Genomic DNA, 27,975 nt, shown 5'->3' with positions numbered 1-27,975 from the left:
CCCAGATATATTAACAATAAAAAGCTGAATTTTCCAATCGCAGCTAATATACGTGATAATGCGCGCCAATATCTTTCATGAAGCAATTTCGTTGTATATGCCTTCTTCGGGGCTTCAAACAAGGCCGGTATCGCATATAGGGCTAGATTTTTCATTGTAGCAGCAAACGGAACATGAAGGACAAGCGAAGGTTCATTTCTCGAACGCGCAAAAGAAAGTGTTTGTAGAAGAACGAACAGTAGACACTAGATACGCCCAAGTAAAAAAAAATTGAACAGTGGCTGCGCGTCCAATACAGGCGCTGGTAGCAAACAGACACCCTTAACTGATGGTGTAACAAAAGGTCATGCCTAATAAGGTTCGTTCAGCACTTCCTCTGCAGAGCTTCTATCATATATCTAGTTAACCGATCAGTTGGCTTTGATAGGAGGCTAGCACTCTAAAACAAAGGAGCGCAGCCGCAGTTTCAACAATAGGGACTTAAATGTCCACTGAAGTAGGATGGCAGACTGTGCGAGTTGGTTGATATGCATTGTACTACAACAGCGCAAAAGACGGCACCAAGAAAAAGAGAGAAGACACACACGACGCTGTACTTGCAACTGAAGTATTTGGAAGAAAATTTTCGCTTTTTTACGCCAGATAACAAGCATGTGCGCATGCTCATAGTCAGAAACAACGCAGGTAAGTACACATAGCATAAAAAAACTGTCTCATACACGCACGTGCGAAAAATTCCGACGCTTACCAGTGTTGTTGCGCTGTTGTTTAAGTACGATGTTAAATGTCCAGATGCTATATTTTTCTCGTGCTAATCTTGCGCTCTTCTTTATCTGTAATTTAGGGATTTTCTCACTTGGTCTACGTACGTACGTCGCGTTGCATGGCAGTATTTTCAGCGCAATGTACAAATCTTTACACACTGTACCAGCACACTGTACAAACGCTACCGATACAAACGCTCCTTTTGTTATCGCTACGTTTGGGCTATTACCTTCAGCTGCCCAAATGAGCCACCGTTTGCTGCTAGGGACTGTTAATGTCACGTTTCCTGCTCAAATTTAAAATTTCTAACATCATGTCCAACGCCTCATTACTTGCTTTTGATATTTCAGGCAAGATGGCTAGTGGGTACTCTGTAATAGGATCATCAGGTAAGAGCTATCACTTATAGTGTGAAAGCATGCGTTTGTGGTGTCCTGACTTCTTTCTTGTGTCTGCGTTTGCACGCCCTGTCTCATTAGCATGGGATTGCGTTCTTTAGTCAGTTGTTTTAACACGAATGTGTTTTATGTCGATGCCCACCAAGACTTCACTGACGTCATTTCCATGACAGAAGTGACGGTGGTAAAATGCACACGAACAGATGACAAAGAACTAGAAGAAAATGTTTCGTTGATTTGGATGACCGGGGAATCAAACCCTCGACCTCCCGGTCCACGACAATAGGATAGTTTGATACGGCCAATGTTACGCGCACACATGTTCGTTTCCTTACGGCTCGGTTGATGTACCCACCGAGAACCGAAGCCAGGCTAGCAATCCAGAAGGTGATGCGCACGGGGCCCGACTACGCTATCGCGTTCTACTCTCGAAGGCGAAGCTCAAGCATACTCTAAGTTTTTTCTTTAATTTCTCAGTGATGGGTGTGCCATAAGTCGTGACGCCTATGTCATAAACGCTCAAGTTAATAATAAAAATATTTATTAACAAAATGCTTGTTAATTAGTCGTTTCAATGTAACTTTAGCAAAGGCAAAGTGGCGAAGTTTTTACGCCTCATCGTAGACATCGTATGGGAAGACAACAAGTACATTTAGGCTCATAGTCATTGCCTTATAAAAAATCTGTACCCACTAAAAGAAACATCAACTGACAGTAGCACGCAGGAGAGACGACGAATCGACGAGACCCGAATGCAATCCTGGAGTTCTCACAAAGGTGTAGCAAGCCTGGCAAAGTCTTAGAAGACGAAATGTTAACTCACTACGGCCACGGCTCTTCGTCGTTTGTCAAAATGCCATATAGTTAAATACGAGCAGCAAGGCAGGGCTGTAGAAGATAACGCACATCACAAATTTGTTCATTTTTGTCTGACAGGATTCGGTGCGAGCAGTATGAGCAGCTTGAGCGGCATGAGCAGCATGAGCGGCACTGAAGGTAAGTCTCGTCCCCATACCGAATACTGAGCAACTCAAAAAAAGAAAGAAAAAAGCGATAGTTGATAAGCAGCATGAGTTCCCGAGAGACTTCTAAGTAGCAAGAGAATATAAGGCAATGACGATATATATCCGAGAAACGATATCACCTTTGTGATTTCGAGTTGAGATTATCACGATGTGTGTAAGAAGATACGATAACCTCTTGGTCATGTCAGTGTAAACCAGGGGCCGAATTCACAAAACTTCTCTTTCGTAAGTGCATTCTTCCACTGGCCAACCGCCTTCGCGAATGATATGTCCCGCATCGCGAATGGCCAAAATATTCCCTTAAGACGTTTTTGTGAATGCGGGCCCAGAATTTTCATCCCTTGTTAGTGCCAGCCATCTCTGGCTGGGGGGCTGCGGGTGAGGTGGTACGAACGGCGGTAGCCTATTTGCTCTTCGACAGCTCGAGATCCCGTGACAACAAAACGTCATGTGTGACGTCAATTGTAGAGTGTGATTTGTCGACCCTGGCTCTGGCAGTAGTGATACCTGCGAAATAGTGAGAACCGCCAATCGTTGGTTAACGGCCCATCACGGACCAACCACTGACTATGGCAAAATAGCAATACGTATGCAACGCCCTGCATGCGGAACCCTTGCCTTTTATTCAAATTGTATTACGTCACACGGTGGTATTACGTCACACGTGACGTTTCTGCCCAGTCCACGTGACCCCAAGCTGTTGCGGTGCATGCATACCCGCTCGAACGAAAGATAACGATAGCATTCCAAGTCCGTGCTTATCGCGTGCTTGCCGCCAGTGTCCACTCGCCAGGAGTTGTGACGCACCCCACAGGCATTGTCCTGGGCGCGCCGACTGGTAATGAATTTATGCTTGCTCTAAAAGCGGCTGCTAAAGTAAGATAATTTGGTCTAAACGGGTGATTAGGTAGCCGTAAATCTATCTGTATAGATTCTGCTAATCCCGATTGTGCTGTTACCAGTACAACAGAGAAAAAGAAACGATCAGATGACACTTCGACATAATATATATATATATAATAGTGTGTGTGTGTTCTGATATAAAGCTTCGTTGAAACTCTAGACGTGTTTTCGCAAAAGCCTGTCTAATCCGTTCCTTTCTGTCGCCGCGCTTTTCAGTTCCCCAAGCGTAAGTCGACAGCTACACAAGGCTTGTTGCCGTATCTACCTCGTGAAAATATTCAACTGAAGTGACGTCACGTACATCGCTGATTGTAGCACAAGAAAAGGCGTATTTAACGGTGGATATGACTCTCCCTATGTCGATATATGTGAGCGCAGTAATACACATGCCACATATATGTGTCAGTGTTTGTAACTTTGCCCGCTGTAGTAACTTAGCTGCTAAGGCGTTACGCTCCTTAGTTCGAGGACGCGGGTTTGATTGCCGGCCACACCGGTTGCATGACGATACAGGCGAAAGTTTTTAAAAGTTGTAGTGTCACTAAGCATGTTCTGAGATGAGAGCGCAAAAGCGTTTCCCTTGGCTCTGTTGCTGTAGGGAGGGGCGCTTCGAAGTGATGTTGGCTGAGTAGGGACTTTCCCTTCCGCAGCGGGGATTCCCCTCTCCTACGCCGCAGCAGCGTGCGCAGTTCCGATGAGATAGGTCACGTGCTTTCCGGATACGGCTTTTGCGGGCGCCAGAAGTGTGCGCACTTTCGCCAAGCCAAGGAACGCTTTCGCGTTTAAAAAACACCCAAGCACTTTCAAGAAACCCGAGTGATCCAAATTATTCCAACGTTCTCCCCCCACCTCTTAACTGTGGTGTGCCTCCTAATCATTAGACACTTAGTTTTATCACCTAATACCCCAGTATTAAAACTCGTAGGGTCCCTTATAAGGGGCCCTGTGAGTATTAATACTGGGGTATTAGGTGCATGAATGCATTCGCCTAAGACGACTCGAAGGCGAAAGCCATCATATTTTTCCTCTCTGACAGTGTCGATGTAATTATCCTCCCCCGCCCCCTCTGAAAGCTTTCTGCACCCAACATGGTTTTGCATTTCGTCCAGGATCAGAGGCGCTGCAAGCTTTCTGCACTACACCTGCTTTTGCACTGCCTCCGTGACCACATTTGACCGAGCGAGTCATGTGATGCCGTCGTCATGTGACGTCACGATTACGTCAGATTGAAGTCACGAGTACGACAGAATGGCGTCATAAGTTTTTGCGACCTGTCACGTCGTGATGACGTCACGATGCCATATGGTGACGTCATCACGTGATGGTTTCTTACATCACTCGTGTTGACGCAGGCGACGCGGGACGCCGCCGCCGATCAGTTTTTCGCGTTTGACGAGGTATCTAAGGCTTTCGTCTTAAAAATTATGGTATTCGTGCCTGGTGATGCGTCGACGACCGCGATGAAATTGTGTTATTTTCGCGCCAATTCTCCAGGGATCAGGGCTCTGGACTTACCAGCTTGTGCATGGTCGCCGTTGCGATCTTGTTCATCGCTCTTGCTGTTGCCATTGTCTACACGGTGTTCGGGCAGCAGGCGCAAGGTCAGTCATCAGATTTAACAGAACGCTTGAGAATCGCGTTCAGTACCTGAACGTGCCTTATGAGCAAACAGTTCTTTAACTTACAGAACACTCTTAGATATCCTTAGCGAACGTTTAAACAGAAGAAACCTAAAGCCTTGGCTAAGTTCATCTCGCGTCTTTACGCTAAAGCAGCCCAAGCAAAGAATATAAGGACCACGCAGCCTATGATCGAATGGGAAATCATTGCTACGATCGAATGGGAAATTATGTCTACGATGGAAATGGGAACTGCAACTACGTAACCATGCAGCTATACTTTTTACTACTGTTACTATGCTTCTTGACTTCATTATTTGTTGGCCTCGTATGACTGTGTCCAACAACAACAAAAAAGAAAAATTCAGCCAGTTCTACGCCGTGAGAGCCGTCGGACAGCGAAGCTGCAATGATGATGATGGTGATGGCTTTCGGTCAAACAAGTCATCATCATGATTTCGGGTGTCATTATCGTCATCATTTCGTTTTATTTGTTTCTTTCTTGACTGCTCCTCTGGTCACGTGACCTGAGTGACGCCTGTAATGCTACTATACTACTACTAGGGCACATGGCAGACTGAGAGAGCGTCGCTTCAAAACGGACCCATCGTTCTATTCCCCTTATTCCTACTACTACTACTACTACTACTACTACTACTACTACTACTACTACTACTACTACTACTACTACTACTACTACTACCTGTACTTACAACCACTAAAGTGGTTGCTTGGGCGAGTTGGTACGACATACTTCACATAAAGACAGCGCAAAAAGGCAGAGGACCAGTAAGAGAAAGACACGGACGGCTTCTTCTACTGGTCTTCCCATCTTTCTGCGCTGTTTTCATGTGGAATAACAACCAATACCACATTTCAAGTGTCTCGGTATACGTTCCACGCAGATGCTGATGACAACCTTGGCAACATTGACTTCGGAGGCGGCGGAGGCGGCGGCGGAGGTGGATCGCCTCCACCGCCAGCACCACGACCAAGTGAGCGCCATTTACTTGCGTCATACGAGATTGTATGCAGACCAATCTCCACGCAATACCTTGTTCTTAAATAAAATATGGTTCATCCTTCATTCCTAGGAATAGGTCACAAGAAGAAACTGAAACGCGTCTTCATAGAAGTAAAGAGTTGAAGATCTTTTGCACATTAGGAAATACAGTTCGCTCAGCGTCACTGCTACTGGGCCGGTACTGGAGCCTTTGACATGGATACACCCACACTGAGGCATATACAGTGTAACATGCTCACATCTCCCGCATGACGAAGACTAGCGTTAACGAGTATCAGAAACTCCTTGACGGGAGTAATTGGCGTAAAAGGTGGACTGGCGGACGATAAATGTGGAGTTCCCAAAGCGTTCAAGCGAAGCCATGAATCGCTTCGGTAAATCGCCGTTCGCTACTGCGACACGAACAAATTCATCCCTCCATTCAGCCAGTTCTTCCTCTTGTAAATTCTGCGTCCGTCCCAGAGCAGACTTGAACGATGTCATTTGGTGGCGCCCTAAGCACCCCTTCCCCCTTTCCTCAAAAACATCTGTATAAGTGGGATACAACTTAAGAAGTCCGGAGAGGCCCCGCCCAGATGACCGAAGCGCGGCAACCGATCACCTCCGCGACTAAAGCAGTCCCGCTCACGACCTCCTCTCTAGAGGAGGTCGTGGTCCCGCTCATGCACTCCGCAATGTTCTCCGAAGGCGGGGTCACCGGCCGTCCGGCTCATGACGTCAGTCTGGAGTGCGCACCCATTTGTGCAGGCTTTTGTGCATCCGCCTTTGAGGAGAAAATACGTACCGCAGACATCTAAAGTTCTATACAACTATAGGAGGGTCAGTAGGAGGCTCTCTTGCGCAGCTCGAGGCCCTGAGAAGGTAGAGGAGGCCTACTTCAAGTAGTGCGCCTTGCTAGCAACGCCTCCGATCCCGGAGGCAGTGCAAATCCATGCTAGGTGCAGAAAGCTTTAGGGGGCGGGGGGATCAATATAGAAGAAAAAGATGGCTCTTGTGTTCTAGTCATCTTAGGTGAATGCATAAGTGAGTTTTTCTGCATACTTTGTTTGTTGTCAACTGCCTCTCTTTTGTTTGATGCTTGATTTACCCAGACGCCATCACCCCTAGACCACAGCCTGTTGGCCCGCCACCTGTCACGCCACCTGTAGGGCCTCCTGTACGACCTTCTGCAGTGCCTTCTGTACAGCCCCCTGTTCAGCCAACTGTTGAGCCCCCTGCTGAACCACCTGTTGGGCCACCTGTTGGACCACCGCCTCCACCGCCTCCACCGCCTCCACCGCCTCCGCCGCCTCCGCCACCTCCACCGCCTCCGCCAACTCAACCACCGCCTCCACCGCCTCCACCGCCTCCACCAAAGTGTAAGCACATGCTCAAGACGCGTAAACATGCACGCTACGAAACTTTAGTTCGCTCTACACATTGTTAGGTATCAGTGGTAAAACGACACACGGTAGTCGAGCAACGAACGACCGGCACAGAGACCCGGAAGAGACGCATTTTGTGCGTTTCCTGACCAATCACATTAGCACAATAATAAGAAGGAAAGAGAGTGTCGTCGATAATATAATAATTTTGGGTTTTAACGTCCCAAAACCGCGATACGATTATGAGGGACGCCGTAGTGGAGGGCTCCGAAAATTTCGAACAACTGCCTTGGGTTCCTTAACCTGCACAGAAATCTAAGTACACGGGTCTGAAGCATTTACGCCTGCATCGAAAATGCGGCCGCCGCGGCCGGGATTCGATACCGCGACCTCCAGGTCAACAGTCAAGCACTATAAACACAAGACCACCGTGGCAGGTCTAGAAAGAGAATGTGTCGTCCAACGTGGCAATCTTTTTTGAAGATTGGAGCGCGAAAGAAAAAGGGACACACAGCAGACATAAATAACACAAGCAAATGAACACCCTAATAACACCCTCTTTGGTGGGTGAGGTATAAAAGACTTATTTTACCTTTTCTCATTTCAGGGTGCTATAACGGTATTATGTCCAAAAGAATGCCTTACGAAAATTAAGGATGCTTGGCCACTAAAATTTTTGTGCGAGTAAAAACCTGCAGGCGCTTTTCATCTCGGTAGTTTGCGTCAGCTAATTCTTCGAGCAAGATGTGTACTCGCAGTACAGGCTACGTATCATCCTTATGTTTCCTTTTCATGACGTGTTCGCTGACGAAGTACAAAGACAGGGATTGTTACATCTCATTCAACTTATCTGTTACTTTGCTGATTTCGCCTATACCCCCTTTTTTATCTTAAACGTTGTGTCTGGGCCAGCTGGATAGCGTTAGTGAATCAGCTTCAGAATAGTCCTTCACACTCCTGTTCTTTCGGGTGTAGAATAGTGGACTGCTTAAAAGCGGGGACAGAAAGTCTTGCGCAGTATCGATTGAAGTAAACATTTATATATGTTCGTGGCGATAAATATTCTGCCAATAAGACAGGATAGAAACGTACTGAAACGCAGACAGGATAGAAACGCGCATGCGCAGCTGTGCATGCGCGGCATGTACTGCGCATGCCCTGTCCATGTCCAGGGCATTGTTGCAAATGGTTTATTCGTCTCTGTGCGGGTACTCCTTTGAAGCACCCAACGTGACTGCATGGTTCTACGTCGGAATATTTTTTCCCATAAAACTTTCGGGCTGTCAACGCGAGGGTGCAACTCTTACGCTGGTGTACGTATACGGTAATCAGCGACTTACTGTTTGACCTAGTAATTGGTTGATTGACTGACTTACTGTCTGACCTAGCCGTTGATTGACTGATTGACTGACTGACTGACCAGGTCATTGACTGACTGCTTGACGAAATCAATGAATGACTGTCTGACAGTCATTGACTGTGACCAAGTCATTGACTGACTGTCTGACCTAGTCATTGACTGCCTGTCTAACATGGTCATTGGTTGACTGATTGCTCTCCGCCACGCGCAGTCTCTGTCAGTGAGCTCGTCTGCACGATCGGCACGTATGCCGTCGTGACATCAATGCTGCCCCCGGACGGCCTGTGCGACTACATGTACTTCTGCCACCTGGTCGTGTCCAACGGCCAACTGTACGGTGACCGCATAGACGTCAGCTGGAAAATGTTCAAGACGGAAATGATGCAACGCGACACGACAGGCGCCGGCATTGGGTTCGACAGCCGGTGAGGCACGATCGTCGTTAGTAAGGCAATACAAGGTATCTCAGCTAACTTAGGCCAAGTATTTTTCTTAATTTCGCTAACTCTAACGAAAAACCGAGAAAAATTGACCAGGGCAATTATCTTAGCATAGATTAAATAATCCGACGTTGCTAAAAAGCGTTGAAAGATTCCTATTGAACATTTTCGCTTGAGTCAATACATTAAAGGTTAATTAAGCAATCTGCTAATTACCGAGCTGGGGGATTGGCAGTTATCTAGAACAGATGAGATATTCCGACGTTTCTGAACAAGTTCTACGACTTTTGTACTGAAGATTTTTCCCTAGCGTTACTAATTAAAAAAGGTTAATTAAGCAATCTTTGTTTATTATCCAGCTTGGTGGATTGAAAAGAAAGATCATGACGTGCTGCACGGCTCAGAACAATGCAGTAACAATTCGAGATGCGTCGTGCATATGTTTCTTTAATACATGGCGCAAGTTAGCTGGAATACCCTGCAATGGCGTATTCGGGCAGGCTCTGAAAAGTGGCCGCGCATTCGGATGTTAGAAGTCGAGCGCCATAACCACTAGACCACCGTGGCAGGCGTCTCGATGCCCGCGCCCCTAAAAAGATAACGAAAAATGTTGCAGTGGCTTAGCTCGGCTATGCCAGGATATACGTAGCGTTATCAAAGGTTCAGCTGATTATTCTTTGCTTTTCGTGTCTCCGCTGCACGTTTAGTTTCCTTCTGCTCATTCCGCTTCCTACGCTCAACCGCTAATTGCCAGACAACTACTTCGGGATCCGACGAGTTAAGCTTCTCCGCTCTTCTGCGCCGTTAAGCAGCGTTTGCGCCCTCCTTCTCCATGGCTGTACCACACTGGCAAACGCCAGTCAGAGGCGCTATCAAGCGGCTCCAGCGCAGTGTCGGACGGCGACTGCACTGCGAAGGCGAATAGATGGGCGCGCGCCGGCGCCAGTGAGTCTGCCACGGCTACGACGTGGCAGAATGCGCAGACCGGAGGCGGCGAGTCGCGCGTGGCGGCGGAGTGCGCGGGAGGTGCTGGCTCCGGCGCGCCTGCTGTGTGACACCACTGATCCTCGCGCATGCGCAGCACGGCTCTTGAGGAGGCGCGCGAAACTGGCTCGGCTAGGCGAGTGTAGCTAACGCTACAAAACAAAAATCTTCATTTGTCCGCATCGTGGCGGATACGGCACGTGCAATGGTCTAACGAAATTTGCTTACGAAGGGCTCTTGCGAATTGCGTACGCAGCAGAACTGGCGAAAGCTAAGTGGACTGCTAAAGCTGCTTAACGAATTCATTCGCAGGTACGTGGCAACGATTGACCTGAGCGATGATACGCTGCGCAAGCACCTTGACACTCTGGCCACGAAAAACAAAATCATGCACTACGGTTTTCTGAACCTGATTGTCCGGTCCAACGATGCAGTGAGCCGGACAAAGGATACGCTCAACGCGCTTAAGGTACGTATACGTGCAAGCGGTCGTGCCACAGAATGCTAACTGCTTTCACAGAAGGAATCATACGGGAAGCATGCAAACCTACAGAACTTTCAAGCAGGAAATTTCCAAAGAAAAGATCTACGATATTCCGCCTCTTTTATTTTCGTGTTCTGCCCTCTGCCGTTTTGGTAGGGGCCGGGGCAACCGGTATCGCCAGAAAGAAAGCCTCCAATATCAAGAGGCTTTCGCGACTTTTCCGCTACACTCGGAGAAAAAAGAAAAGAGTATGTGTGACTCCTTTCGGGGAGTCTTGACTTGCCACGTATATGACTCTCTTTAAAGAGGCACGTCAACTCTCTTGTGAGCCACATGACTCTCCGAAGAGAGTATAATAATCTCCAAAGGGAGTAGACATGCCTCTTTAAACAGAGTCATATGGCTTTCGCCTTCGAGTCGACTTGGGCGAATGCATATGGAACCCTGTGACTTCTCTTAATTCGCTGCAAGAGCTAAGGTTAAGGTGTCGCGCTGATAATATAAAGGACGCGGGTTCGATTCCAGGCCACGGCTTAGGCGTAGGCGTACGTTGATGAAATCCGAGGTGGTCAGGGTCATTCCCGCTACGGCGCGTCTCAATCATATCGCCGTTTCCGCAAGCAAAACCGCCTAGAGTATAGATATATTTTGTCTCTTTCGTGCGCATGCTACACGAACAGTGTCACTGTTTTTATACTGTGCCTTCCTCTTATTACACATCTCCTGCAGATTCTGAAGCAAATACAAGGCGGCGACAAGACGAGGAAGACGATCGTAGGCATCGGAATGTACGACTACACCGAGAGGGACGCATGGAATATATACAAAAGCATGTTTACACAATTTGTAGAGTGAGTGCACCATGTTTAAACGTACTCCTCTAATGGTATCCTTATTATCTAAGATTCATGGGTGCTGCCATCTTGGGCTTCCGCACGAATGAATTTTTTCTTCAGCTTTGTGCATCGCGGCGCTAAATTACCAATGTCAGAAAATGCTGACTGTATCTGTACGCCGCAACTTCTCATGAGTACAAGTCTGCTGTATGTGGGTGATTCCACGTAAGATCGAACAAACGATGGCTGGTCGACCTCTCAAATTTATTTCAAAATTTTATATATTATTGCCTGATGAGTGGAAAGAAGAGATCCGCAATTTGTTTTGCCGCCAAAAATTTTTTCGAACCACAGGAAATCAATAATGACGAAGAGGTGGAGTGGAGCGCTCATCCGCTCTGCTGTTTTGGCCAACTTTCGTTATGAATTGCACAAAATATATTAAAGTTAGGTCGCTGAAATTTATTTACCTAAATATATGCATGTTTTTGCTTCTGCTCAGGTATTTTTAGTTTTTATGTGTAGTGTAGATGTTTTATAAAAAACCTCAAAAACGGCCCAATCGGCAAAATTTTCTTTACTTTGAAGGTCTTTATCTCAAAAAAGCCTTGTAGCAGAGCGACAAAAATTCTGCATTACGTTCTTCGCATGCTTATCTACCAAACTGCCAAATCTTGTATTTATATAACTTTTCAGTAAAGAGATATGATCGGGCTAAGTTGAAGAAAACACCGAACAATGGAAACTTCTGACGACAATTAAACAAAAACCCCGTTTTTTAAATTTCTTAAACTTTGTCCACTTATTCTCCTCCACATCAGCTTTCACAATCATTAAAAACATGTTGCATAATGTCGTTTCACTAATAGTTACGGCCCCTCCAATGAGACCCTTAGGCAAGGATGGGCAATTCCGACTTCTTGCCCAGCAAGTGTATAAAATGCAGGCAGGATTGAATTTATTTTTATTAAAAGGCCAGCAGGTACGTAAAAAGGTGTCGCCGGCACTGAAGACGTTAATTTTGAAATATTTTGGTCACTGCAGCGGCCACGAGCGCGGAGCTACCGAGTAGGCGCGCGCGCACCCGAGATGCTCGTTGTAAGATACGGCGCAGTGAGAGCTCGTTCTCGCGTCCTCAGACCGATTGAGTTCGAAACAGCAACACCTCTCGGGTGACTTGAACGCACGTGCACCGGTAGTCGCAGTGATCTGGTTAATTGCGTCGATTTCTTTTTCAGGGGGCATAAGAATGTCATCGTTAAACTGTGCGTTCCGTGAAGATCTTTCATTGCAGTGGTAGCAAAAGCACGCGTAGCACAAGTAGTCCGTTTCACTGACAGTCACTGATCTTTCGGGCGTTAAACGTTCCTTCAAAGCATTTATGTCTAGGTCGGTAACTCTGCGAAATTTTGGCTTCTTTGCAATAATTAAAGGAGTACTGACACGATTTTGAGACATCGCAAAAGGGACATTTTTTGCTTCGTTGGTATGCAGTGTCCACGCTGTCCACACGCCGGAGTCGGAGAACACGTATAAAATATTTTAATTTGACTTTGAAGTTTTCGTCGCTGAGCATTTGCAAGCCAGCCACACTGCAAGGAAATTATCCCGACAAGTCAAGACAGTTCCTCCGAGTTAGCGAGTGCTGCGTCCTGCATGCAGCCTAAATCGTAGAAATCACTGTCAGGGTCACTGGACGACAATTCACTCATCGTTGTCTATTGCACCACGAGCAGATGACGGATTTCCCGCTAGTACGTCGCGAATTTCTGTATCTCCGTGACGTCACACTGCTATGAAACGACACTGAGAAGCCACCCCCTCGATATCGAAACCGAAAGTGTCTTTTTAAGGTGGCGCTAATTAAAATATATAGGATGCATTCCCAGGCACCACAATAGTCGTTTTACGTTTCTCGACACCAGTATTTTTATTTAGAGCAACAATCCGATTTTTTTTTAAATTCGTGTCAGTACTCCTTTAAGCTTCTTGTGCTTCGAAAGGTAGTCTCCACAATAGACTCATTCAGAGCTATACTTTCTCGTCATGAGACGCACAGGAGGAGTAGAGTAAGAGCAAAGCACAAGAACTATCCGCGCCGAATGAAGTGTGAACAGCGCACCGAAGGCGCGGCCAGTTCACGCCGTCTGCTGCCGACATCTAATATAGACAAGCGCATCCGGTTACCGATAGTTTTGCTTTTCTTTTCTTTGACAATCCATATTTTGCTTTGCCACTGGAGCGCCACGTTCATGCTTTCCACTGATCGCAACTGGCGCAGCGCAGTTTCTGTGGCAGCAGCGTGCGTGAAGCGAGCGCTCATAGCTCCTTTATAGAGTTTTCATCTTGCTTCCATCTCCGCCGTGTTATCAGCGCCTAGCTGAGATGTGAACAGAGGGCGGATAGAATAGCGAAGCTCCAGTGCACATGCGTTGAAGTCACCCGAGAGGTGTTGCTGTTTCGAACTCAATCGGTCTGAGGACGCGAGAACGAGCTCTCACTGCGCCGTCTCTTACAACGAGCATCTCGGGTGCGCGCGCGCCTACTCGGTAGCTCCGCGCTCGTGGCCGCTGCAGTGACCAAATAATTTCAAAATTAACGTCTTCAGTGCCGGCGACACCTTTTTAGGTACCTGCTGATCTTTTAATAAAAAGAAATTTAATCCTGCCTGCATTTTATACACTTGCTGGGCAAGAAGTCGGAATTGCCCATCCTTGCCTAAGGGTCTCATTGGAGGGGCCGTAACTATTAGTGCAACGACATTATGCAACATGTTTTTAATGATTTTGAAAGCTGATGTGGAGGAGAATAAGTGGACAAAGTTTAAGAAATTTAAAAAATGGGGTTTTTTTGTAATTGTCGTCAGAAGTTTTCATTGTTCGGTGTTTTCTTGAACTTAGACCGATCATATCTCTTTACTGAAAAGCTATGTAAGTACAAGATTTGGCAGTTTGGTAGATACGCATGCGAAGAACGTAATGCGGAATTTTCGTGCCTCTGCTACAAGTATTTTTCGAGATAAAGACCTTCAAAGTAAAGAAAATTTTGCCGATTGGGCCATTTTTTAGGTTTTTTATAAAAACATCTACACTACACATAAAAACTAAAAATACCTGAGCAGAAGCAAAAACATGCATATATTTAGGTAAATAAATTTCAGCTACCTAACTTTAATATATTTTGTGCAATTCATAACGAAAGTTGGCCAAAACAGCAGAGCGGATGAGCGCTCCACTCCACCTCTTCGTCATTATTGATTTCCTGTGGTTCGAAAAAATTTTTGGCGGCAAAACAAATTGCGGATCTCTTCTTTCTACTCATCAGGCAATACTATATAAAAATTTGAAATAAATTTGAGAGGTCGACCAGCCATCGTTTGTTCGATCTTACGTGGAATCACCCATGTAGCGTCCATTAAGTTGTAGGCATAGGCGTTCCGCGCAGTGTTCCCATTAGGGGGAAAGGGGAGGTTCACTAGACACCCCCCCCCCCCTCCAGCCTCCTCATCGGTCGTTCTTATTTTAAATGCGAAGCATTTCTTAGCGAACTTCTGCGACTTTGAGCGTATCTATCTATCTACCTATCTATCTAGCCGCCTACGACTTTGTGCTCTCCTGGCCGTTTCGTAAATCGGATGTATACCAAAATTTGTGTGTCATAACATTTTGCGAACATAAATGACAGGTCATATCATGAAAATCATGATACGCATGTCATGAAAAGCACGATATACATTCCACGGTCTTTGGGCTCTTGCGGCCGTTCCGTTAATTTCATATATACCAAAATTGGTACGGCGTGACAAGAATTCATGTCGAACATAATGACAGGTCCTAACATGCAAATCATGACGCGCATGTCATGTGCAGCATGATTTACATGACATCGTCTCGGGGCGCTCGCGGCCGTTTAAATGAAGGGATATATACGAAAACTGGTATGACGAGACATTTCTGTATGAAGAACATGAATAACAGGTGGTAGCATGAAAACATGACATCCATGACACGTATGTCATGATTTACATGCCACGCTCATGGGGCATTCGCGGCCGTTTCGCTTGCATGATACACACCAAAATCGGTATTGTGCGACACGACCGTATGACGAACGTAAGTGAGAGGTGGTAACATGGAAATCATGGCATGCAGGTCATGTACGGCATGATTTACAAGCCACACTCATGATACATTCGCGGCCATTTCCCAGCTTGATATATACCAAAATTGGTATTGCGCGATGCGACTGTATGACGAACATGAATAACAGGTGGTAACATGAAAACCGTGACATGATGTCATGTATGTCATGATTTACATGCCGCGCTCAATGTGCATTCGGGGCCGTTTCGCTAGCTTGACATACACCAAAATTGGTATTGCGCGACGCCACTGTATGACGAACGTAAATGAAAGGTCGTAACATGAGAATCGTGACATGCATGACATGTACCACATGATTTACATGCCATGCTCATGGCACACTCGTGGCCGTTTCGCTAGATTGATATGCACCAAAATTGGTATTGCGCGATGTGACTGTATAAAGAACATTAATAACAGGTGGTAACATGAAAACTATGACATGCATGCCATGTATGTCATGATTTACATGCCACGCTCATGGTGCATTCGCGGCCGTTTCGCTAGCTTGATATACACCAAAACTGGTATTGCGCGATGTGACTGTATGATGAACATCAGTGAGAGGTGGTAACATGAAAAACCATGATATGCATGTCATGTATGTCATGATTTGCATGCTACACATGGTGCACTCGCAGCCATTTCGGTCATTTGATATACACCAAAATTGGTATTGCGCGATGTGACTGCATGACGAACATAAATGAGAGGTCTTAACATGCGAGTCATGTTATGCATGTATGTACGGTATGCTTTACATGCCACTGTCATGGTGCGCTTCCGGCCGTTTTGTTAACTGGATATATACCAAAATTGGTATGGCATGACACGAGTGCGTGGTGAACATAAACGACAGATCATACATTGTATATAACAGAATATACGTTTCATTGGCGTGGTGTATACTAGATTGTGCATGCATGCGTGCATGGCAAACATGCGATATATGATGGACTAGATGCCATGGCATGAATGATTTCATTTGGCTCAAAGACAAACAAGGCGATGTATTCAGCTCTTTGCTGGCTGCTTCGCATTACATCGATTCCCACAGTGCGTGGGATCTGCCGGATATTTATTCTCCTGTGCGTCGACAATCTGCAAAGGCCATGAAATATGCGAACAAAGAAAGTATTTATGAACGACAACCCTAGTAGCACGCAACGTTGCCATAACGTTGAAGCAACTTTCTCAATGTAGTGGCAACGTTGTGTCAATATTTGGAGCTACTACGGAACGTATTTAAACTCGGGCAATGTGGTTGTGTCTTCAGGGCTGACGTTACAGCCGCAGACGCGTGGATCCTGACGTTGATCGGATAGCGAAAGCCCAACGCTCACTGCAGCGAAGAGCTTGCCAGTTATCTTACAAGCCTTACACGATTTCCCAGCTTTACAAGTCACGAATCGCTGGATCTGCGGCACACGACGCAGCTAGGGCAATTTATGGAGCCCGGGAAAAGAAACCTCAAGATAACCACTATCGCGCAGATCACGTTAACACGGAACACTTGGTAAGACAAGCACACTCGCTCGCTGTCAACCGGAAGTTCAGTGACGTAGATTGGACATATCCAATCAGATCGGTCGCAGGTGCTACGTAACATGAAACAATGCTACGTAGAATGGACGTGGGAAGTTGAAAACTCGTTCGTCTGAGGCGCTGCGTTCTGTAGCGATTCGCATGTTTAAAGTCTCGTAATCTATTATACAGTTGACGCAGAGAGCCTGAATCGGTCTGCAAATTGTTCTTAGTACTTGCTTTACCGGCTCAATGCGTTTTTACAAAATCGTCAAAACAATTTCAGGGTCCCCTTGATCAGTGGTGATCCATCCAGTTTAGCATTCCGAGCAATTTTTGAAGCAGAAAAGAGCTGCTTTAGAGCAGACTTGAGCAGAAGGAGCTGTGTTTTGGAGCAGATTTAGAGCAGAAAATGGAGTTTAAATCACTTGGAGCATGTTAAGGTGACACAAAGGAGAGACGAGAGAGAGAGAAAAAAAACTTTATTTTTAAAATCAGTCAATTACGGCAAAATCGACTTCACTCGTAGCAATATTATATCCATCTACAATAGGGTCATTCCACGCCAAACGTCCCAGACATTGCGCTCGATCCTCTCCAATTCTATTGTAAAAAATTGTGGACGTTCATATCAGTGCACTATTTGCCCTCGGAAAGTATTTTTCGGAAAAAAAATTTTTGTTGTCTGTTACAGTGATTTGAATTTTGCCGTAGTGGGTGAAACATAGGTTGCGAAAAAATACTCTAAAAAATACAATACTTTACGGAACGCCTTAAATATCTGCTGTGTACTGGAAAAGGAATGGCACTATCTTTTTATCGCCAATTGACGACCACTACTTTGTCTCACGATGTGCTTTGTGGTGAAGGAATGCTGCAATTCTGCGCCCATTTTGATTATTTTTTAAAAATTCTACCAACATTACAGAGAAAATAGAACTAAATCACATGGCTGGATAGTTGGCAGTAAGCGTGCCAAAAAAGTATTGAAGTCGATGACCGAGTAGTTTCGAAGTGGAAGGGGCGCAAACATTGAAAAATGTGTGAAATGCTCCACGTTCAGGCACATGTAGAGTGGTGATGCAGTCCAAGTAAAAATGCACGCTTGGTCTCGTTGGGAAGAGTAAACAAAGGAGATTTATTTCTGAAAGTTTAATCGGAGTGTTTTTTGTTTTAGGCGAGAAACAAAAATTTATGTTGAGCGTTCGCGGCGTGCCTGGGCGCGGGCCCGTAAGTCCGCTTCACTGCGCCGCCACTGTTCCTTGGGGCAACGGAAGTACGCAGCGCCCACGCGGGTGGCACGATCGTCTGCTGCTGTGAGCTTTCACGTTGCTGAAAACTTGCAAACAGTGTATATGGCTGGCAGAATGTTTCGGAAGGGCACTAAAGGCTGCCGGGTAGTAGTCGGAGCAGAGCACAATTTCATTGCCACGTCACTGCATGCACACGTACGACAGGCGCAGAGGTTGGGTTGTGTCTTCGATCTGTGCGGAGGTTGCAGTTCTTACTTCCGTTGCCGACGTATGGTCTTCGCCACTTGTTCTACCACAGAGCCACGCTATTGCTCGGTCTTCGCCACTTGAAATGCCTGTGTTGCTGAGTAGGTGGTGAGCCCGGCATTAAGAGTGGTCAGTGATGATGGCACGAGATGGTGAAACGTGCACGTACCTTTGAGAGAGATTGCACTCAAACCTTGCTGAGAGCTCAACTTTCTTCCACGCTGCATGCGATGCCTTCATCTTAGTAATCGCCTTGCGATTACTAAGCGAAGGCGATAGACATTTAAAAGGACGAAGCCGCCTTGTTCGTCCTTTTGTATATTTATCGCTTTCGGTTTCCGTTGTACAGGCTCTCCGTCTAAAATATGACACAATAGCAGTATACTCACCGTTCGCAATGTTTATCTTGCGCGCTGCCAAGGGATGCGGCCGAAAGACGAACCTTCGAGTGCCGCGTGCTCGCTCTGCGACGCGATCACCGGAGCAAAGTTCACCTCTGCCGAAGATCCGAGCGTAAGAATACGTAGCACCATTCGGCTCCGAGGCACGAATGGCGCGAGTCACGTTCAAGCGAGCTGGCCAAAAAAAAAAAAAAAACGAATTATAAGTGTATTCTCGGTACCTGTTAGCCACTTTTATTATATAATAATATACCTTAAACGAACCCTCCCTCGTTTTCCCTGACACTTCGTCGGCGGCACTAGGAAAGCCGAAGAATGCGTGTCGAAACGTGAAAAATCACAGCAGCACACGATCGTGCCACCCGCGTGGGCGCTGCATACTTCCGTTGCCCCAAGGAACAGTGGCGGCGCAGTGAAGCGGACTTACGGGCCCGCGCCCAGGCACGCCGCGAACGCTCAACATAAATTTTTGTTTCTCGCCTAAAACAAAAAAACACTCCGATTAAACTTTCACAAATAAATCTCCTTTGTTTACTCTTCCCAACGAGACCAAGCGTGCATTTTTACTTGGACTGCATCACCACTCTACATGTGCCTGAACGTGGAGCATTTCACACATTTTTCAATGTTTGCGCCCCTTCCACTTCGAAACTACTCGGTCATCGACTTCAATACTTTTTTGGCACGCTTACTGCCAACTATCCAGCCATGTGATATAGTCTTATTTTGTCTGTAGTGTTCGTAGAATTTTTAAAAAATAATCAAAATGGGCGCAGAATTGCAGCATTGCTTCACCACAAAGCACATCGTGAGACAAAGTAGTGGTCATCAATGGGCAATAAAAAGATAGTGCCATTCCTTTTCCAGTACACAGCAGATATTTAAGGCGTTCCGTAAAGTATTGTATCTTTTAGAGTATTTTTTCGCAACCTATGTTTGACCCACTACGGCAAAATTCAAATCGCTGTAACAGACAAGAAAATTTTTTTTTCCAAAAAATACTTTCCGAGGGCAAATAGTGCACTGATATGAACGTCCACAATTTTTTACAATACAATTGGAGGGGGTCGAGCGCAATGTCTGGGACGTTTGGCGTGGAATGACCCAATACCAAAAACGCCACTCTTGCCGAAAGGGGACGCTTGCTAGCTCGCAAAATACACAAGACGGAAATACAGGTAGCGACGCCATGTTCAAGTTCTCACACCAACTTGCCATGACGTCACAGATATTGACGGCGTCTTCCAAGTCGTACATAATTCTTTTCGGTAAAAATTACATCGTCTTCTGACCAATTCGGAGGCTTAACGTGGCATATTTCGGGGAACGTTGTTCAATATTGCTATAATTGAATATAACAGAGGGCTTTGAAATTCGTGACGTCACACTGACGTTCAGGTGCCGCGATTAGAGAGTGAAATTCAAAAATGAAACTTTGACCTCAGTTCTCTTCTTATCATGAACCTATGATCGCAAAATTAACGACAATAGCGTTGTCAAAGACAATTCATCAGTTTATATAAGATTCGCGTTTAACTTTAGTGTTTCTTTAAAAGCCCCTGTTACGGTATCACACAGGAGGGGCGGGGTAATTTCACACAGACCAAACAGAAAACGTGCAATCTTGAACTAAATGGCAGCTAATGTTGCCATTCGAAAGAAGGTATTTTCTATATCCCATATATGGGTAAGTTCTGAAGAAAATTTGACGTCAGATTTCCAGAAACATATCGATACTAATCCCCAGAATGACTCAGATGTGGACGCCGATCCTGAAATGGAGTTTTTGTTGCACGGTTATGTTTTAACACATGGTGACCGCATTAGGTGCCTCTCGAAACAAAAAATGGCTGACACTGCAGTCACGTCTGTGTAGCTCATGAACATACTTATTAAGAAAATAAATAAAAATTATGAGACGAAGACGGTCATCTGCGAGTCGGGCCGCTAGCGAGAGGTCCGCGGGCCGCATGTTTCAGACCCCTGATCTAGCAATTCTTGCAGTAATGTTTTCATTTTGTAATGCGCTGCCAGGTATGACAAGGACCGAATAAAACGAAAGACACAGGGTGATGCGCAAACTAACAACCAGTGCTGGGCAGTATCGAAGATACATGTATCTTAGATACTATCTTTGTGATACATTGTGATAAAACCAGCGGATAAAGGAGGTAGTATAGTAATCTGGCCTATAGAAAAATATAAAAACGAAGCTATCAGACAACTCAGCAACAATACGCACTATCGAAAATTAGCCACCGACCCGACTCAAGAATATAGTAATAGCATACAACATACGATCACGGATTTTCTAGCTAGGGAATTAATCACACACTCTGAGCACCGCTTCCTGATGCCTAAAAACAAGCAAGCAGGCCGCTTCTACCTTCTTCCGAAGATCCATAAGGTGTCCATAGATGAACTGCTTATCGCGCAAATACCGGGCAGGCCTATAGTATCTAACAACAATACACCTACTGAGTCGCTATCAACATTTCTAAATCATCATTTATCTAAAATACCATCTAACCTACCGTCTTTTGTTAAAGATACACCTCATTTCCTTCGAATAATAGATTCTATTAACGAAACACAAACACTCTCGAACCAGGCCATTCTGGTAACATTAGATGTCTGCTCCTTGTATACGAATATACCTATCGATGAAGGGATTGAAGCGGTCTCAAAATCACTCATAGAAAGAGAGCAAGCACATAATGCTGAAGTTTACCTATCGTTACTTAAACTAGTCCTGACGCTAAATTATTTTGAATTTGATTCGTCCTACTACCTGCAAACTTTCGGCACTAGCATGGGAACCCCTTTTGCGCCAACATACGCCAACATTTTTATGGGACACTTAGAATCGGAGCTGTTGGAGTCATGTCCAGTGAAGCCTTCCACCTATCTCCGTTACATAGACGACATATTTATCATATGGGAACATGGCGTAAGTACACTAAACGCATTCATCGACCACTGTAACAAGTTCCACTCTAGTATTAAATTCACCATGCACCATTCTCCCAGTGAAATTAACTTCCTAGACACGACGGTATCTATTGAAGCAGGAAAATTAAAGACGACGCTTTACAGAAAACCAACAGACAGCCAGCAATACCTAGATTACACTAGTCATCACCCGCGACACTGCAAACAAGGGATATTTGTAGGACAGGCGAGGCGTATAAGAAGGATCTGTAGCGATGACAACGACTACGTTCACCACTTAAGCAACTTAAAGGAAACATTAGTTAAAAGAAATTACCCGCATGATGCTCTAAACAAGGTCTTCAACGAAGCATGTCAACTAGATAGGAAATCATCACTAGCTCAAAGGGCCCCCGTAGCACAGCCTAACCAGCCGCCAGCATTTATAACCAAATACTCAAATGCGCTACCAAACATAAATAATATCCTCCGTAAGTATTACCCAATACTGGCAAGCAACGAGCGGCTTAGAAAAGCGTTTCCCGGAGTACCAAAGGTCGTGTATCGCCGCAATAAAAATTTTAAGGACATGTTAGTGCACGCAAAAGTAAACCCTCATTCTACTGCCCACATAACACCGTGTTCTCGTCCAAGATGTAAGACTTGTAAGCACCTTCAAGATGACGTTATAGTTAAAAGCACCGGAAGTGATTACGTCCATCATATAAAATCTAGTTTCACCTGCACTAGTTCAAACGTTATCTACATGATCGAATGTTCATATTGTCAAAAACGGTACATTGGCGAAACGGGACAACCTGTTAATGTTAGATTAAACGGGCATCGCGCGGACACAGCGAAAAAGTTACCCAAAGCAGTGGCACAGCATTTTAATGTAGCAGGTCACAACTTCGAAGATCTCAAACTTTACATACTTCAGTCGAACTTCCGGTCCCCAAGAGACAGAAAATATACAGAGTCATACCTTATTCACAAGTTCAATACACTCCAGCCAGCAGGCATTAACGTTTCTAAGGGGGCTCTCGAATCTATTCGATATGGTACATACACAACGAAAACGAATGAGAGTTAATCCCTTCTTCTAAGCTTTCGAACCTACTATTGTTAAAATGCCACGTGCTTCCATCGACAATCATTCAGTGGAACGTACACCCTCCCGTCCTCCCCCCCCCCCTTTTTTTTTTTTCGTTCCTTATGACTCACCCAATCGTCGCGGTGGCCTCTCCCCCCCCACCCCTTCTCCCCTCTTTTGGAGAGGGCACGAAGCACATACACACGATAGCTAAGGAAATCAGTTCCAGCCTTGAAGAAGACAAGTCCACTTGTCGAAACGTTGGCTCGAGCATCCACCACCTGTTTTACGGATTTTTTCATCGCAGATACTATCTTAGTTACTCTATGGGTATCTTGTATCTGTATCGCGATACGTCTCGAAAGACGAGTATCTGTATCTGTATTTCTGATACATTCGATAATGTATCGTGTATCTTAAGATACAAGATACTTCTATCGCAACATAACCGTGCGAAACAACAATCGCTGGCCAATCTCCGCTTCTCAAGCTGGTACTGGTGCTACTAAGCCATCTGAATAAGTCTTAGGGCAGTGACGCAATTTTATTTTTTCGCCAGAGTCCTCCAGTGAGGGCAGAAGATAAGGACGACAAGCGCGCGGACGTCTACGCCCAGCCCACGTACCTTTTGTTTTCTCTATCTCTTTTTCTTTTTAGTTGCGCCAGTGCCGCGACACTTGCTCTTAGCAACTGTCCTGCGCCGCAATCTCCACTGCGTGCGGCGTCTATCGCGCAAATTTTGATATTGCTACAGTGTCGTTATTGAAGATTCTCTTGCGTCTTGCGTCTTGCTCCGTAACCAAATGTGATGCGTGCAAGAATGGGGTTGGTTTGCGTCTTGTAAATTTTACATATCAGCGATTGGAAGGATCTCATGGATGTAATCTTGACTTGCATGCAATGAATTAACTTAAATGCAAATAAGATTCTAACAACTTTAGCGCCACTGGTACAGAAGCTAGATCTAAAAGAGCAAGCGTTTACCTAAGTGAAAATATCTTGGCGTACCGTATTTTTCACCTCCTGCTACATTTGTTCAAAAATTTATGAAATTATAATGTCATTAATTGCACAGGTGCTTTCTTAGCTGTCATTTTGCATCCCATACATTATCTAGGTCTCTGCACTGTTTGTCCAGTCTGGTCACAGCAGTAGGTCTTTTGTAACGCGCTCCCAAAATAAGATCTCTGCTTTATTCTTCTGTCTGCTTTATTTCTACTACTGTGAACACACGTACACGTTGCCAAGACGATTTTGAAAACAACTATATAATTATGTGGGCGTGCTTGAGTATACAGTACAAAACATCTGCTTACCGCTTAGGAAAATAGCGAAATTGAGTTTGCATTATAATAATGGAAATCATTAGGAGCCGCCTTAAAGATGTTAGGAAGGGGATTCGAGAAACGTTGTTTTATTGAATGCTCCCTTTTACTCATGAGCGTCCCAACGAGCCGTTTCAGGCGATTTTCCATAGGCACTGAATTTTCTATTGTCTCAACAGGCAAGTTGACGATACTTCATGCTCATAGCTATTAAGGGCGCCATCTGTATTGTGTTTCTGTACTCATTCAATGTGAATGTTTGACACACAACCACCTCTCTATTTTGGTTATATTTGTTTTCCTCTTTTAGGCCTTCTTAAATATTTTTCGTGTTACTAATCGCTACGTAATGTGAGCTAAAAGCGACAATAGCGCCAATAGCGGCGGCGTCCTGCGACGCCCTATGTAACTATACAATACGTCTGAGACGTTTCTGTGTTGCACATGTTCTCTCGTTGAAGAAAAATTGCTAAAAGATTGCACGTTAGTGCAACAAAGAATCTTTTACGCCAGCAGATAAGTAGAATATGAAAATTCATTGCAGTTTTACGTCATCTGCGTATACGCCAGGGCTCTCAAACTCAGCTTATAGCCAGCGGGCCGTCGCCGCGAAATTTAGTTTCAAGGGCCGGGACAGTGAGGATGGTGGGAGAGAGTTTGAACAAAATTACGATTTAAAGGAAGCCTTTCCCATATCTCATATATAGGTCATTTCTGAAGGGGATTTGGAGTCAGGATTCGAGAAACACCGATACCGATGTACAAAACGAGTGAAATCTGGACGCATATTGTGAAATATAGAATTTTTGCTCCACGGTTACGTTTCAGCACATGGTGACCACATGTTCCTCACGAAAGGAATGCTTGAGACCAGTCATGTCTGTGCAGCTCACGAACATACTCAATACGAAAATAAAAACAAATGGGACGAAGACGGTCATGTGTGTGGGCCGGGCCGCTAGCGAAAGGTCTCAAACCCCTAGTATACACCATGCGTTCCACCCCGCCCCCTCCCCCCCCCCCCCAAAAAAAAGAAAAAAAAAGAAAATGTCGCTACCAGCGCTGCTGCTGCTGTACACCTGTCCGGATATACGGTATTTTGCCAACTGTCTTTTATGGACAAGGTAAAAGTCCACACCGGTATTTGCGCCGTCGTTGGAAGGCTTCTTATTGCAGTTATTGTGATTATAAGGCAACCCGCTAGCTGGTCGGCAAGCTGAGCGGCGACTCCCATCAATTGCAAAAATAACAAGCAAGAACCGTTGTCAGCGAAGTGTAAAAAGAGTTGTCCTGTGATGAAGCTAAAACAAACCCCAATAACTTGTTTTGGAAGGAAACTAATGTACTTTGAGCAAGAAGGGCAATACTTTCGAGATACTTACAGACATTTTATTCAAGTGAAACAAAATATGTCACAGTTGAGAAATTTCCAAGCAGACATTTTCGTACATTGGCGTTTGTTGCTACATTATATGGATCTATAATAACAAATTTGATAATGTATCGAAGTATCTTAAGATACAATTGCAAAGTATCGTATCGGATACAATTATTGCGGCAGTATCTTGTATCTGTATCTCCAATACTTCTTGCCTGAGTATCTTGTATCGTATGGCGATACAATTTCAAAGTATCTTTGCCCAGCCCTGCTAACAACTTACTTTATTTCGAGCTTAGACAGACTTATGTACAGGCTCGAAAAAAAAAGAGCAACACGAGAAAAAAAGAGAATTCAACAATCAAAAACGGTAGGCGATAGTCAAGGAAGGCATATCAGCATGCATAACGCATGACACGTGTCATTGGCGCGGTTTAACTCGGAGGCTGGTATGCCTCCTTTGACTACCGTCTACCGTTTTTGATTGTTGAATTTTTGCTTCCTTTTTCGTGTTTCTCCTTTCTTTTTCGAGACTTTACAGAAGTCTGTCCATGGTCGAAATAATGTAAGTTGTTAGTTTGCGCATCACCCCGCATGGGTCTTTCGTTTTCTTCGGTCCTTTTCATTCCTGGAGGTGCATTACAAGATGAAGCCTTACCAACTGACCCCCGTTGCAGCCTCATTAGCAGGCAATGGTTCTGTTTTCACATGCAGGAGTAGAAACGCGGATACGGTGATAGCGCTGAGTTCCACGGGTTGGTTCGAGAGCCTCGGAACCTGCTACACAGCGCCGCCCTCCGCGATCAACACCGGCTCGTTTCCCGAACCGCAGAAAAGCTTAGCCGAGAAGTTTCCGGACCTGGTAAGCGGCGCGAGTTCCTGTGGCGTCATGTATGGCCTCCAATTAAGACCGGGGCGCCCGGTATCGGAAGCTGTGTTCAATAGATGGTGTCCATATTCAACTATGAAGATGATCACGATCCTTATTGCCTATGTCATTGAAATTGGACGACGACGTATGGGAGAGTCTTTGCACTTCCGCCTGAAAAAAAAAAAAAAAAAAAAACTCTGCCTACGTCCCTGTTTACCACAATGATGCGTTCCAGTCTTAACATGGAGCATGGTAACGGACAAATTACCGGGCTGCCTTATGCGCAGGAACTGATATAGTACTATAGTCTGTAAATACGACGTCCGTCCCTACACGGCAATGGCCTCGCCTTCTCATTCTCCAATTCACCGACATGCTTTTTAGTACCATAGGCAACCTTGTGCTGAAGTTCTCGGCAGAATGCGCCAGAACACGTAACCTTTAAGACGACTTGAATGCGAAAGCTTACGCGGTCTTTTAAAACAAGCTATAGGTAAATAAATCTCACAAATTGCATAACTTTATTACCTAACTCACTAATTACCCTGATTCACTAATTCGGAGCTTATTCCATCGCGCGCCCGATTACTCTCCAAAAGCATTAATAGGCCGAGTCAATGCTAACGCCGCGTTTTAAAATTTTTTTCTTGTCGTGCGAACGCCGCAACGACGAAGTGAACGCCCGCCTCTAGCCGCGCTTGAGAGGCCATGTGACATCCTAGCACGCGGCATCCTACCTAGGAGCAACCTAGCATCATCTAGCTAAAAGCCTATCAACTACCTAGAAACAACCTAGCACCATCTAGCTTAAGCCGGCAAACAACCTAGAAGCAACCTAGAAATAACCTAGCATCACCTAGCAAAAGCCTAGCAACAACCTACAAGCAACCAGATTAGACTTCAGAATCGTCCAGCTTCTCTGTTTCAAGCCTTGCGAGACTTATGCAACCATCGTCATTTTTTTTGCCGACCTTTAAAAATGTGCCTTAAAGATAGAGCCTTTTAAAAAAATCACACCATCTCCCGCTATGAGGCGATGCGAAGCAGTGTTTCGGCATGTAGAGCCCGCGTTTCAGAGGTGGAGTGGTGAGGGGAAAGTGGAGGGGAAGTGGAGAGGGGGGATGGACAGGGGGAGGGGAAAAAGGAAGGGGAGAGGTGATGCGGAGCGGGGGAGGGGAGAAGGGGAAAGGGGGAGGAGAGAGGGCGAAATGGGAGGGGATGGGAGAGGAGGAGTGGAGAGGGGAAGTTGAGAGGTGGTGGGAAAGAGAAATGGGAGGGGGAAAGGGAAGGAGAGAGGTGATGTGGAGAGGGAAAGGGGAGAGAGGGAGTGGAGAGGGGAACTGGAGAACGTTCGCGCATGCACAATAAGGTGGTCACGTCGCACACCACCACCACCACCGGATTGAACTCCGCCATAAGATGCTTCGCCCCTAAAAGTTTATTTGTGTGTGAATGCCAATGCCTGCACGTCGCGCGCTGCTTCGCTCCCTGATCGAAATGCGTTGAAACTCTTTTGGCGCGTAGATGAAGCATGCGGCGCTCGTGTCGTACGATGCCAAGTACGGCAACGACGACGCTAAGCTGGGCCTTTCCTTCGAGCTGGGCACGA

The 27,975-nt window shown here is 45.5% G+C and overlaps 1 protein-coding gene across 1 annotated transcript; it reads left to right on the top strand.

Annotated features, from left to right (window-relative positions):
- Positions 1 to 659: 659 nt before the first annotated feature.
- LOC119372348 (uncharacterized) lies at positions 660 to 26,665 on the top strand. The gene is made up of 9 exons (XM_049419860.1): positions 660 to 684; positions 2,100 to 2,159; positions 5,616 to 5,705; positions 6,826 to 7,092; positions 8,670 to 8,883; positions 10,195 to 10,351; positions 11,096 to 11,154; positions 26,210 to 26,357; positions 26,654 to 26,665. Exons 1-9 carry the CDS (start codon positions 660 to 662, stop codon positions 26,663 to 26,665), a joined length of 1,032 nt encoding a protein of 343 aa, XP_049275817.1.
- Positions 26,666 to 27,975: the final 1,310 nt, after the last annotated feature.

This window comes from Rhipicephalus sanguineus, chromosome 10, assembly GCF_013339695.2.
Source record: "Rhipicephalus sanguineus isolate Rsan-2018 chromosome 10, BIME_Rsan_1.4, whole genome shotgun sequence".
NCBI classification, from domain to species: domain Eukaryota; kingdom Metazoa; phylum Arthropoda; class Arachnida; order Ixodida; family Ixodidae; genus Rhipicephalus; species Rhipicephalus sanguineus.
The sequence above is the reverse complement of the archived record's forward strand: the minus strand, read 5'-3'. Positions and strand labels throughout refer to the sequence as shown.

Bases quoted from the DNA above. Each gene is read 5' to 3' on its own strand.
- LOC119372348 (XM_049419860.1), top strand. From the start codon at position 660: ATGCTCATAGTCAGAAACAACGCAG. The intron at 5,706-6,825 runs GTGAGCGCCATT...TGATTTACCCAG, and splicing joins ACCGCCAGCACCACGACCAA to ACGCCATCACCCCTAGACCA. The intron at 10,352-11,095 runs GTACGTATACGT...CATCTCCTGCAG, and splicing joins ATACGCTCAACGCGCTTAAG to ATTCTGAAGCAAATACAAGG.